At 44.4% G+C, this 18,785-nt stretch overlaps 1 protein-coding gene across 1 annotated transcript in view; it reads left to right on the forward strand.

Annotated features, from left to right (window-relative positions):
- The window catches only part of LOC106596042 (kinesin-like protein KIF13A), a 294,942-nt gene that overhangs the window by 195,899 nt on the left and 80,258 nt on the right, over nucleotides 1-18,785 (forward strand). Inside the window, exons 14-16 of the mRNA XM_082959594.1 lie at nucleotides 1,579-1,712; nucleotides 5,866-5,952; nucleotides 6,312-6,493. Coding sequence (XP_082815720.1) covers nucleotides 1,579-1,712; nucleotides 5,866-5,952; nucleotides 6,312-6,493 — 403 coding nt within the window. The remainder of the gene's footprint in view (nucleotides 1-1,578; nucleotides 1,713-5,865; nucleotides 5,953-6,311; nucleotides 6,494-18,785) is intronic.

An 18,785-nucleotide genomic window follows, 5' to 3' on the forward strand; every position in this document is an offset into this window, starting at 1 on the left:
GTAATGCCATAATATCACCAGTAATATAAGTGGTAAATATCTGAGTCTGTGTGTCAGTGGGGAGGTAATGCCATAATATCACCAGTAATATAAGTGGTAAATATCTGAGCCTGTGTGTCAGTGGGGAGGTAATGCCATAATATCACCAGTAATATAAGTGGTAAATATCTGAGCCTGTGTGTCAGTGGGGAGGTAATGCCATAATATCACCAGTAATATAAGTGGTAAATATCTGAGCCTGTGTGTCAGTGGGGAGGTAATGCCATAATATCACCAGTAATATAAGTGGTAAATATCTGAGCCTGTGTGTCAGTGGGGAGGTAATGCCATAATATCACCAGTAATATAAGTGGTAAATATCTGAGCCTGTGTGTCAGTGGGGAGGTAATGCCATAATATCACCAGTAATATAAGTGGTAAATATCTGAGCCTGTGTGTCAGTGGGGAGGTAATGCCATAATATCACCAGTAATATAAGTGGTAAATATCTGAGCCTGTGTGTCAGTGGGGAGGTAATGCCATAATATCACCAGTAATATAAGTGGTAAATATCTGAGCCTGTGTGTCAGTGGGGAGGTAATGCCATAATATCACCAGTAATATAAGTGGTAAATATCTGAGCCTGTGTGTCAGTGGGGAGGTAATGCCATAATATCACCAGTAATATAAGTGGTAAATATCTGAGCCTGTGTGTCAGTGGGGAGGTAATGCCATAATATCACCAGTAATATAAGTGGTAAATATCTGAGCCTGTGTGTCAGTGGGGAGGTAATGCCATAATATCACCAGTAATATAAGTGGTAAATATCTGAGCCTGTGTGTCAGTGGGGAGGTAATGCCATAATATCACCAGTAATATAAGTGGTAAATATCTGAGCCTGTGTGTCAGTGGGGAGGTAATGCCATAATATCACCAGTAATATAAGTGGTAAATATCTGAGCCTGTGTGTCAGTGGGGAGGTAATGCCATAATATCACCAGTAATATAAGTGGTAAATATCTGAGCCTGTGTGTCAGTGGGGAGGTAATGCCATAATATCACCAGTAATATAAGTGGTAAATATCTGAGCCTGTGTGTCAGTGGGGAGGTAATGCCATAATATCACCAGTAATATAAGTGGTAAATATCTGAGCCTGTGTGTCAGTGGGGAGGTAATGCCATAATATCACCAGTAATATAAGTGGTAAATATCTGAGCCTGTGTGTCAGTGGGGAGGTAATGCCATAATATCACCAGTAATATAAGTGGTAAATATCTGAGCCTGTGTGTCAGTGGGGAGGTAATGCCATAATATCACCAGTAATATAAGTGGTAAATATCTGAGCCTGTGTGTCAGTGGGGAGGTAATGCCATAATATCACCAGTAATATAAGTGGTAAATATCTGAGCCTGTGTGTCAGTGGGGAAGTAGGACCTGACCCACATGAATCATCATCTCCTCTGTGTGGTGTGTGTGTGTGTGTGTGTGTGTGTGTGTGTGTGTGTGTGGTGTGTTGTGTGTGTGTGTGTGTGTGTGTGTGTGTGTGTGTGTGTGTGTGTGTGTGTGTGTGTGTGTGTGTGTGTGTGTGTGTGTGTAGGAACACACGCGTGTGGGTGCAGACACCTCTCAGGACATCCAGCTGTTTGGGATTGGTATCCAGTCAGAACACTGTGTGTTGGAGATCAGCCCAGACGGAGGGGAGGTCACCCTCACCCCTATAGAGAATGCCAGGTGAGTTAACACACACACACACACACACACACACACACACACACACACACACACACACACACACACACACACACACACACACACACACACACACACACACAGTACACACACAGTACACACACACACATACACAGTACACACACACAGTACACACACACACACACACACACACACAGTGCACACACATATGGATGAGTGAACTGGACCTGACTGGAGTTTCCCATGACCTCATAGCTGAGGTATTTCTGATCTCAACCTCCTGCTTTGATATCAAACATACCCCCTCCCTCCTTTCCTCCCTCCCTCCCTGCCTCCCTCCATCTTTCCCTCACTCCCTCCCCCCGCCACCCCTCCCTCCCTCATTCCCTGACTCCCTCCCTCCCTGCCTCCATCCCTCCCTGCCTCCCTCCATCTTTCCCTCCCTCACTCACTCCCTCCCCCCACCACCCCTCCCTGCCTGCCTCCCTCCATCTTTCCCTCCTTCACTCCCTCCCCCCACCACCTTCCCTCCCTCTCCCCCACCACCCGTCCCAGTAAAGGCTATCTATGAAATATGAGGATATCTCATTGGTAGTCTTTACTGTTGGTGGGTGATATGAGGATATCTCATTGATAGTCTTTACTGTTGGTGGTGATATGAGGATATCTCATTGATAGTCTTTACTGTTGGTGGGTGATATGAGGATATCTCATTGATAGTCTTTACTGTTGGTGGTGATATGAGGATATCTCATTGATAGTCTTTACTGTTGGTGGTGATATGAGGATATCTCATTGATAGTCTTTACTGTTGGTGGTGATATGAGGATATCTCATTGATAGTCTTTACTGTTGGTGGTGATATGAGGATATCTCATTGGTAGTCTTTACTGTTGGTGGGTGATATGAGGATATCTCATTGATAGTCTTTACTGTTGGTGGTGATATGAGGATATCTCATTGATAGTCTTTACTGTTGGTGGTGATATGAGGATATCTCATTGATAGTCTTTACTGTTGGTGGTGATATGAGGATATCTCATTGATAGTCTTTACTGTTGGTGGTGATATGAGGATATATCATTGATAGTCTTTACTGTTGGTGGTGATATGAGGATATATCATTGATAGTCTTTACTGTTGGTGGTGATATGAGGATATCTCATTGATAGTCTTTACTGTTGGTGGTGATATGAGGATATCTCATTGATAGTCTTTACTGTTGGTGGTGATATGAGGATATCTCATTGATAGTCTTTACTGTTGGTGGTGATATGAGGATATCTCATTGATAGTCTTTACTGTTGGTGGGTGATATGAGGATATCTCATTGATAGTCTTTACTGTTGGTGGGTGATATGAGGATATCTCATTGATAGTCTTTACTGTTGGTGGGTGATATGAGGATATCTCATTGATAGTCTTTACTGTTGGTGGTGATATGAGGATATCTCATTGATAGTCTTTACTGTTGGTGGTGATATGAGGATATCTCATTGATAGTCTTTACTGTTGGTGGGTGATATGAGGATATCTCATTGATAGTCTTTACTGTTGGTGGGTGACATGAGGATATCTCATTGATAGTCTTTACTGTTGGTGGGTGATATGAGGATATCTCATTTATAGTCTTTACTGTTGGTGGGTGATATGAGGATATATCATTGATAGTCTTTACTGTTGGTGGGTGATATGAGGATATCTCATTGATAGTCTTTACTGTTGGTGGTGATATGAGGATATCTCATTGATAGTCTTTACTGTTGGTGGTGATATGAGGATATCTCATTGATAGTCTTTACTGTTGGTGGTGACATGAGGATATCTCATTGATAGTCTTTACTGTTGGTGGTGATATGAGGATATATCATTGATAGTCTTTACTGTTGGTGGGTGATATGAGGATATCTCATTGATAGTCTTTACTGTTGGTGGGTGATATGAGGATATCTCATTGATAGTCTTTACTGTTGGTGGGTGATATGAGGATATCTCATTGATAGTCTTTACTGTTGGTGGTGATATAAGGATATCTCATTGATAGTCTTTACTGTTGGTGGTGATAGGATATATCATTGATAGTCTTTACTGTTGGTGGGTGATATGAGGATATCTCATTGATAGTCTTTACTGTTGGTGGTGATATGAGGATATCTCATTGATAGTCTTTACTGTTGGTGGTGATATGAGGATATCTCATTGATAGTCTTTACTGTTGGTGGTGATATGAGGATATCTCATTGATAGTCTTTACTGTTGGTGGTGATATGAGGATATCTCATTGATAGTCTTTACTGTTGGTGGGTGATATGAGGATATCTCATTGATAGTCTTTACTGTTGGTGGTGATATGAGGATATCTCATTGATAGTCTTTACTGTTGGTGGTGATATGAGGATATATCATTGATAGTCTTTACTGTTGGTGGGTGATATGAGGATATCTCATTGATAGTCTTTACTGTTGGTGGTGATATGAGGATATATCATTGATAGTCTTTACTGTTGGTGGTGATATGAGGATATCTCATTGATAGTCTTTACTGTTGGTGGTGATATGAGGATATCTCATTGATAGTCTTTACTGTTGGTGGTGATATGAGGATATCTCATTGATAGTCTTTACTGTTGGTGGTGATATGAGGATATATCATTGATAGTCTTTACTGTTGGTGGTGATATGAGGATATCTCATTGATAGTCTTTACTGTTGGTGTTGATATGAGGATATCTCATTGATAGTCTTTACTGTTGGTGGGTGATATGAGGATATCTCATTGATAGTCTTTACTGTTGGTGGGTGATATGAGGATATCTCATTGATAGTCTTTACTGTTGGTGGTTATATGAGGATATCTCATTGATAGTCTGTACTGTTGGTGGTGATATGAGGATATCTCATTGATAGTCTTTACTGTTGGTGGTGATATGAAAATATCTCATTGATAGTCTGTACTGTTGGTGGTGATATGAGGATATCTCATTGATAGTCTGTACTGTTGGTGGGTGATATGAGGATATCTCATTGATAGTCTTTACTGTTGGTGGGTGATATGAGGATATCTCATTGATAGTCTTTACTGTTGGTGGGTGATATGAGGATATCTCATTGATAGTCTTTACTGTTGGTTGTGATATGAGGATATATCATTGATAGTCTTTACTGTTGGTGGTGATATGAGGATATCTCATTGATAGTCTTTACTGTTGGTGGTGATATGAGGATATCTCATTGATAGTCTTTACTGTTGGTGGGTGACATGAGGATATCTCATTGATAGTCTTTACTGTTGGTGGTGATATGAGGATATCTCATTGATAGTCTTTACTGTTGGTGGTGATATGAGGATATCTCATTGATAGTCTTTACTGTTGGTGGTGATATGAGGATATCTCATTGATAGTCTTTACTGTTGGTGGGTGATATGAGGATATATCATTGATAGTCTTTACTGTTGGTGGTGATATGAGGATATCTCATTGATAGTCTTTACTGTTGGTGGTGATATGAGGATATCTCATTGATAGTCTTTACTGTTGGTGGGTGATATGAGGATATCTCATTGATAGTCTTTACTGTTGGTGGGTGATATGAGGATATCTCATTGATAGTCTTTACTGTTGGTGGTGATATGAGGATATCTCATTGATAGTTTTTACTGTTGGTGGGTGATATGAGGATATCTCATTGATAGTCTTTACTGTTGGTGGGTGATATGAGGATATCTCATTGATAGTCTTTACTGTTGGTGGGTGATATGAGGATATCTCATTGATAGTCTTTACTGTTGGTGGTGATATGAGGATATCTCATTGATAGTCTTTACTGTTGGTGGTGATATGAGGATATCTCATTGATAGTCTTTACTGTTGGTGGGTGATATGAGGATATCTCATTGATAGTCTTTACTGTTGGTGGGTGATATGAGGATATCTCATTGATAGTCTTTACTGTTGGTGGGTGATATGAGGATATCTCATTGATAGTCTGTACTGTTGGTGGGTGATATGAGGATATCTCATTGATAGTCTGTACTGTTGGTGGTGATATGAGGATATTTGATGTGCTGTATTACTTTCTGTGTGGAAGAGGAGGTACAGCAGGATGGGATGTCTACTCTCCCACAACACACCTCAATATGACATCATCAGACTGTACTGCTCTGCTCCAACAGAACCTGTGTGAATGGAACCATGACTGAGTCCTTGGTCCACCTGTGGCATGGAGACCGCATATTATGGGGCAACAACCACTTCTTCAGGTGAGGAGTTTGTCTACAGAACATGCACATCTACTGGACAAAGTGAACCAGAGACTAACAAAATGTTTACCTTGCTGCAGCCTGCACTAATGTGAACTGAGAGTTCAACTCCCCTGTGTACACTACTTGAATAAGGTTTGTTAGTGATGGTGTGGAACAAAACCCTCACAGCCAGATTGCCAGAGATTTTCCAGAAATCCTGGTTGTAAATATTCCCAAAAACAGCAGCAAATTCAGAACCCTCCAATCAGGATTTCTGGAAAACCTGAGAATGTGGGGAATGTTCCTGGAATTGTTACATCCTTTAGCTGCCCCGTGCTGTAGAAGCAGGAAGTGAGTATAAATCCTGTGTGCTGTAGGATAAACCTGCCTGGGCGGAAGCGGCGTGAGCGTGTGAAGGAGCTGGAGAGGGAACGTGCATCCCCCAGGGAGAGCTTTGTAGAGGTAGACGTAGAGACAGCCAGCGAGGCCTCCTCAGAACAGGACTACAGCTATGAGTTCGCCCAGACGGAGGTCATGATGAAGACCCTGGGAAACAACGGTATGTATGGTGACTTCTGGAATGCCCACATTACAATCACTTTGCTAAACTAGGTTTTTCACAAATCCCGTTTGAAAGATTCACGGATTTCCTGCTTATTCCCTCCTGATTCCGGTGATCTTCCAACCGGGATTTCTAGAAAACGCTGGATTTTTGGGGAAGTACCTGGAATTTTGCAACACTATATTGAACGATATACAGTGTTGTGTTCGTACTGCTGGTATGAACGGCCTCAGTCCCTGAAAGAGCTCCACACACACCACTACACTACACACACCACTACACTACACACACCACTACACTACACACACCACTACACTACACACACCACTACACTACACACACCACTACACTACACACACCACTACACTACACACACCACTACACTACACACACCACTACACTACACTACACACACCACTACACTACACTACACACCACTACACTACACTACACACCACTACACTACACTACACACACCACTACACTACACACACCACTACACTACACACACCACTACACTACACACACCACTACACTACACACACCACTACACTACACACACCACTACACACACCACTACACTACACACACCACTACACTACACACACCACTACACTACACACACCACTACACTACACTACACACATCACTACACTACACACACCACTACACTACACACACCACTACACTACACACACCACTACACTACACACACCACTACACTACACACACCACTACACTACACTACACACACCACTACACTACACACACCACTACACTACACACACCACTACACTACACTACACACACCACTACACTACACACACCACTACACTACACTACACACACCACTACACTACACACACCACTACACTACACACACCACTACACTACACACACCACTACACTACACACACCACTACACTACACCACTACACTACACACACCACTACACTACACACACCACTACACTACACACACCACTACACTACACTACACACACCACTACACTACACTACACACACCACTACACTACACTACACACACCACTACACTACACTACACACACCACTACACTACACACACCACTACACTACACACACCACTACACTACACACACCACTACACTACACACACCACTACACTACACTACACAACTACACTACACTACACACACCACTACACTACACACACCACTACACTACACACACCACTACACTACACACACCACTACACTACACACACCACTACACTACACACACCACTACACTACACTACACACACCACTACACTACACTACACACACCACTACACTACACTACACACACCACTACACTACACACACCACTACACTACACACACCACTACACTACACACACCACTACACTACACACACCACTACACTACACACACCACTACACTACATACACCACTACACTACACACACCACTACACTACACACACCACTACACTACACACACCACTACACTACACACACCACTACACTACACACACCACTACACTACACACATCACTACACTACACACACCACTACACTACACTACACACACTACTACACTACACACACCACTACACTACACACACCACTACACTACACACACCACTACACTACACACACCACTACACTACACACACCACTACACTACACTACACACACCACTACACTACACACACCACTACACTACACACACCACTACACTACACTACACACACCACTACACTACACTACACACACCACTACACTACACTACACACACCACTACACTACACTACACACACCACTACACTACACACACCACTACACTACACACACCACTACACTACACACACCACTACACTACACACACCACTACACACACCACTACACTACACTACACACACCACTACACTACACTACACACACCACTACACTACACACACCACTACACTACACACACCACTACACTACACACACCACTACACTACACTACACTACACACACCACTACACTACACACACCACTACACTACACACACCACTACACTACACACACCACTACACTACACTACACAACTACACTACACTACACACACCACTACACTACACAACTACACTACACTACACACACCACTACACTACACACACCACTACACTACACACACCACTACACTACACACACCACTACACTACACACACCACTACACTACACTACACACACCACTACACTACACTACACACACCACTACACTACACTACACACACCACTACACTACACACACCACTACACTACACTACACACACCACTACACTACACACACCACTACACTACACACACCACTACACTACACACACCACTACACTACACACACCACTACACACACCACTACACACACCACTACACTACACACACCACTACACTACACACACCACTACACTACACACACCACTACACTACACACACCACTACACTACACTACACACACCACTACACTACACACACCACTACACTACACTACACACACCACTACACTACACACACCACTACACTACACACACCACTACACTACACACACCACTACACTACACTACACACACCACTACACACACCACTACACTACACACACCACTACACTACACACACCACTACACTACACACACCACTACACTACACACACCACTACACTACACTACAGACACCACTACACTACACTACACACACCACTACACTACACACACCACTACACTACACTACACACACCACTACACTACACTACACACACCACTACACTACACACACCACTACACTACACACACCACTACACTACACACACCACTACACTACACACACCACTACACTACACACACCACTACACTACACACACCACTACACTACACACACCACTACACTACACACACCACTACACTACACACACCACTACACTACACTACACACACCACTACACTACACACACCACTACACTACACACACCACTACACTACACACACCACTACACTACACTACACACACCACTACACTACACACACCACTACACTACACTACACACACCACTACACTACACACACCACTACACTACACACACCACTACACTACACACACCACTACACTACACTACACACACCACTACACTACACTACACACACCACTACACTACACACACCACTACACTACACACACCACTACACTACACACACCACTACACTACACACACCACTACACTACACACACCACTACACTACACACACCACTACACTACACACACCACTACACTACACACACCACTACACCACACACACCACTACACCACACACACCACTACACTACACACACCACTACACTACACACACCACTACACTACACACACCACTACACTACACACACCACTACACTACACACACCACTACACTACACACACCACTACACCACACACACCACTACACCACACACACCACTACACCACACACACCACTACACTACACACACCACTACACTACACACACCACTACACTACACACACCACTACACTACACTACACACACCACTACACTACACACACCACTACACTACACACACCACTACACACCACTACACTACACTACACACACCACTACACTACACTACACACACCACTACACTACACTACACACACCACTACACTACACACACCACTACACTACACACACCACTACACTACACACACCACTACACTACACACACCACTACACTACACACACCACTACACTACACACACCACTACACTACACACACCACTACACCACACACACCACTACACCACACACACCACTACACTACACACACCACTACACTACACACACCACTACACTACACACACCACTACACTACACACACCACTTCACTACACACACCACTACACTACACACACCACTACACCACACACACCACTACACCACACACACCACTACACCACACACACCACTACACTACACACACCACTACACTACACACACCACTACACTACACACACCACTACACTACACTACACACACCACTACACTACACACACCACTACACTACACACACCACTACACACCACTACACTACACTACACACACACTACACTACACTACACACACCACTACACTACACACACCACTACACTACACACACCACTACACTACACACACCACTACACTACACACACCACTACACTACACACACCACTGCACTACACACACCACTACACTACACACACCACTACACCACACACATCACTACACCACACACATCACTACACTACACACACCACTACACTACACACACCACTACACCACACACACCACTACACTACACACACCACTACACTACACACACCACTACACTACACTACACACACCACTACACTACACTACACACACCACTACACTACACACACCACTACACTACACACACCACTACACTACACACACCACTACACTACACACACCACTACACTACACACACCACTACACTACAGACACCACTACACTACACACACCACTACACTACACTACACACACCACTACACTACACTACACACACCACTACACTACACTACACACACCACTACACTACACTACACACACCACTACACTACACTACACACACCACTACACTACACACACCACTACACTACACACACCACTACACTACACACACCACTACACTACACACACCACTACACTACACTACACAACTACACTACACTACACACACCACTACACTACACACACCACTACACTACACACACCACTACACTACACACACCACTACACTACACACACCACTACACTACACACACCACTACACTACACTACACACACCACTACACTACACTACACACACCACACCACTACACTACACACACCACTACACTACACACACCACTACACTACACACACCACTACACTACACACACCACTACACTACACACACCACTACACTACACACATCACTACACTACACACACCACTACACTACACTACACACACCACTACACTACACACACCACTACACTACACACACCACTACACTACACACACCACTACACTACACACACCACTACACTACACTACACACACCACTACACTACACTACACACACCACTACACTACACTACACACACCACTACACTACACACACCACTACACTACACACACCACTACACTACACACACCACTACACACACCACTACACTACACTACACACACCACTACACTACACTACACACACCACTACACTACACACACCACTACACTACACACACCACTACACTACACACACCACTACACTACACTACACTACACACACCACTACACTACACACACCACTACACTACACACACCACTACACTACACACACCACTACACTACACACACCACTACACTACACTACACACACCACTACACTACACACACCACTACACTACACTACACACACCACTACACTACACTACACACACCACTACACTACACACACCACTACACTACACACACCACTACACTACACACACCACTACACTACACACACCACTACACACACCACTACACTACACTACACACACCACTACACTACACTACACACACCACTACACTACACACACCACTACACTACACACACCACTACACTACACACACCACTACACTACACACACCACTACACTACACACACCACTACACTACACACACCACTACACTACACTACACAACTACACTACACTACACACACCACTACACTACACAACTACACTACACTACACACACCACTACACTACACACACCACTACACTACACACACCACTACACTACACACACCACTACACTACACACACCACTACACTACACTACACACACCACTACACTACACTACACACACCACTACACTACACTACACACACCACTACACTACACACACCACTACACTACACTACACACACCACTACACTACACACACCACTACACTACACACACCACTACACTACACACACCACTACACTACACACACCACTACACTACACACACTACTACACACACCACTACACACACCACTACACACACCACTACACTACACACACCACTACACTACACACACCACTACACTACACACACCACTACACTACACTACACACACCACTACACTACACACACCACTACACTACACTACACACACCACTACACTACACACACCACTACACTACACACACCACTACACTACACACACCACTACACTACACACACCACTACACTACACTACACACACCACTACACACACCACTACACTACACACACCACTACACTACACACACCACTACACTACACACACCACTACACTACACACACCACTACACTACACTACACACACCACTACACTACACTACACACACCACTACACTACACACACCACTACACTACACTACACACACCACTACACTACACTACACACACCACTACACTACACACACCACTACACTACACACACCACTACACTACACACACCACTACACTACACACACCACTACACTACACACACCACTACACTACACACACCACTACACTACACTACACACACCACTACACTACACACACCACTACACTACACACACCACTACACTACACTACACACACCACTACACTACACACACCACTACACTACACTACACACACCACTACACTACACACACCACTACACTACACACACCACTACACTACACACACCACTACACTACACACACCACTACACTACACACACCACTACACCACACACACCACTACACCACACACACCACTACACTACACACACCACTACACTACACACACCACTACACTACACACACCACTACACTACACACACCACTACACCACACACACCACTACACCACACACACCACTACACTACACACACCACTACACTACACACACCACTACACTACACACACCACTACACTACACACACCACTACACTACACACACCACTACACTCACCACTACACTACACACACCACTACACTACACACACCACTACACTACACACACCACTACACTACACTACACACACCACTACACTACACACACCACTACACTACACACACCACTACACTACACACACCACTACACTACACTACACACACCACTACACTACACTACACACACCACTACACTACACACACCACTACACTACACACACCACTACACACACCACTACACTACACACACCACTACACTACACACACCACTACACTACACACACCACTACACTACACTACACACACCACTACACTACACACACCACTACACTACACACACCACTACACTACACACACCACTACACTACACACACCACTACACTACACTACACACACCACTACACTACACTACACACACCACTACACTACACACACCACTACACTACACTACACACACCACTACACTACACACACCACTACACTACACACACCACTACACTACACACACCACTACACTACACACACCACTACACTACACACACCACTACACTACACACACCACTACACTACACTACACACACCACTACACTACACACACCACTACACTACACACACCACTACACTACACTACACACACCACTACACTACACACACCACTACACTACACTACACACACCACTACACTACACACACCACTACACTACACACACCACTACACTACACACACCACTACACTACACACACCACTACACTACACTACACACACCACTACACTACACTACACACACCACTACACTACACACACCACTACACTACACACACCACTACACTACACACACACACCACTACACACACCACTACACTACACACACCACTACACTACACACACCACTACACCACACACACCACTACACCACACACACCACTACACTACACACACCACTACACTACACACACCACTACACTACACACACCACTACACTACACACACCACTACACTACACACACCACTACACCACACACACCACTACACCACACACACCACTACACCACACACACCACTACACTACACACACCACTACACTACACACACCACTACACTACACACACCACTACACTACACACACCACTACACTCACCACTACACTACACACACCACTACACTACACACACCACTACACTACACACACCACTACACTACACTACACACACCACTACACTACACACACCACTACACTACACACACCACTACACTACACTACACACACCACTACACTACACTACACACACCACTACACTACACACACCACTACACTACACACACCACTACACTACACACATCACTACACTACACACACCACTACACTACACACACCACTACACTACACACACCACTGCACTACACACACCACTACACTACACACACCACTACACCACACACATCACTACACCACACACATCACTACACTACACACACCACTACACTACACACACCACTACACCACACACACCACTACACTACACACACCACTACACTACACTACACACACCACTACACACACCACTACACTACACACACCACTACACTACACACACCACTACACTACACACATCACTACACTACACACACCACTACACCACACACACCACTACACTACACACACCACTACACTACACTACACACACCACTACACTACACTACACACACCACTACACTACACTACACACATCACTACACTACACACACCACTACTGCTGGTATGAACGGCCTCAGGTCCTGAAAGAGCTCCAGACACACCACTACACTACACACACCACTACACTACACACACCACTACACTACACACACCACTACTGCTGGTATGAACGGCCTCAGGTCCTGAAAGAGCTCCAGACACACCACTACACTACACACACCACTACACTACACACACCACTACACTACACACACTACTACACTACTACACTACACACACCACTACACACACCACTACACTACACACACCACTACACTACACACACCACTACACCACACACACCACTACACTACACACACCACTACACTACACACACCACTACACTACACACACCACTACACACACCACTACACACACCACTACACTACACACACCACTACACTACACACACCACTACACTACACTACACACACCACTACACTACACACACCACTACACTACACACACTACTACACTACACTACACACCACTACACTACACTACACACACCACTACACTACACACACCACTACACTACACACACTACTACACTACATACACCACTACACTACACACACCACTACACTACACACACCACTACACTACACACACCACTACACTACACACACCACTACACTACACACACCACTACACTACACACACCACTACACTACACACACTACTACACTACACACACCACTACACTACACACACCACTACTGCTGGTATGAACGGCCTCAGGTCCTGAAAGAGCTCCATGGCCTCTCCTCAACCCCGACAGCAGAAGTTTCATTTAGAGCCACTGGACCTGCGATGGAGGACACTAGTCTCCCTCAAGGTGTCCTCTCCTCGCTCCTCTCTTTCCCTGACGCAGCCGTTATGTCACACACAAGCTGTCGTGTGTGTGTGTGTGTGTGTGTGTGTGTGTGTGTGTGTGTGTGTGTGTGTGTGTGTGTGTGTGTGTGTGTGTGTGTGTGTGTGTGTGTTTGTGTGTGTGTGTATTGCCCCTGTCCTGTTCACGAGGTGGGATGACCTGCAGCCTTGCATCTGCTGTGTGGGAGAGGCTGCCATCCCACCTATTACACACTACACACACACACCACTATACTACACACACACACACACACACACACACACACACACACACACACACCACTATACTACACACACACCACTATACTACACACACACACATCACTATACTACACACTACACACACACACCACTATACTACACACACACACACACACACACACACACACACACACCACTATACTACACACACACCACTATACTACACACACACACACACACACACACACACACACACACACATCACTATACTACACACACACCACTATACTACACACACACACACACACACACACACACACACACACACACACACACATCACTATACTACACACACACCACTATACTACACACACACACACACACACACACACACACACACACACATCACTATACTACACACACACCACTATACTACACACACACACACACACACACACACACACACACATCACTATACTACACACACACCACTATACTACACACACACACACACACACACACACACACACATCACTATACTACACACACATCACTATACTACACACACATCACTATACTACACACACACCACCTATTACACACTACACACACACACACACCACTATACTACACACACACACACACACACACACACACATCACTATACTACACACACACCACTACACACACACACATCACTATACTACACACACACCACCTATTACACACTACACACACACACACATCACTATACTACACACACCACTACAATACACACACCACTACAATACACACACCACTACACAACACACATCACTATACTAAATACACACCACTACACTACACAACACACAACACTACAATACACACACAACTACACTACACAACACACACCACTACAATACACACACAACTACACTACACACATCACTATACTAAATACACACCACTACACTACACAACACACAACACTACAATACACACACAACTACACTACACAACACACACCACTACAATACACACACCACTACACAACACACATCACTATACTAAATACACACCACTACACTACACAACACACAACACTACAATACACACACAACTACACAACACACACCACTACAATACACACACAACTACACTACACAACACACACCACTACAATACACACACCACTACACTACACACACCACTACACTACACACATCACTACACTACACACATCACTATACTAAACACACACCACTACACAACACACATCACTATACTAAACACACCCTACACTACACACATCACTATACTACACACACACTACACAACACACACCACTACAATACACACACAACTACACTACACACATCACTATACTAAACACACACATCACTATACTAAACACACACTACACACACATCACTATACTACACACACACTACACACACATCACTATACTACACACACACTACACACACACATCACTATACTACACACACACTACACAACACACATCACTATACTACACACACACCACTACACTACACTACACACACACCACTACACTACACAACACTATACTAAACACACACACATCACTATACTACACACACACCACTACACTACACACACACCACTACACTACACAACACACATCACTATACTAAACACACACACATCACTATACTACACACACACATCACTATACTACACACACACATCACTATACTACACACACACACATCACTATACTACATACACACATCACTATACTACACACACACTACACAACACACATCACTATACTACACACACACTACACACACACATCACTATGCTAAACACACAGCACTACACACACACCACTACACTACACAACACACATCACTATACTAAACACACACCACCACACACACACAACTACAATACACACACCACTACACTACACACACACACCAGTACATGCACCACTATACTAAACACACCACTACACAACACAAACCACTACACAACACAAACCACTACACACACACACCACTACACTACACACACACACCACTACACTACACACATCACTACACTAAACTCACCACTACACACAAACACCACTACACTACACACCACTATACTACATTACACTACACACACCACCACACACACACCACTACACTACACACACCACTACACTACATTACACTACACACATCACCACACACACACACACACACCACTACACTACACACACCACTACACTACACACACCACTACACTACACACACCACTACACTACACACACCACTACACTACACACACCACTACACTACACTCACCACTACACTACACTACACACACTACTACACTACACACACCACTACACTACACTACACACACCACTACACTACACTACACACACCACTACACTACACACACCACTACACTACACACACCACTACACTACACACACCACTACACTACACTACACACACCACT

This window comes from Salmo salar, chromosome 02 (assembly GCF_965601325.2).
Source record: "Salmo salar chromosome 02, fSalSal1, whole genome shotgun sequence".
In the NCBI taxonomy this organism is placed as follows: domain Eukaryota; kingdom Metazoa; phylum Chordata; class Actinopteri; order Salmoniformes; family Salmonidae; genus Salmo; species Salmo salar.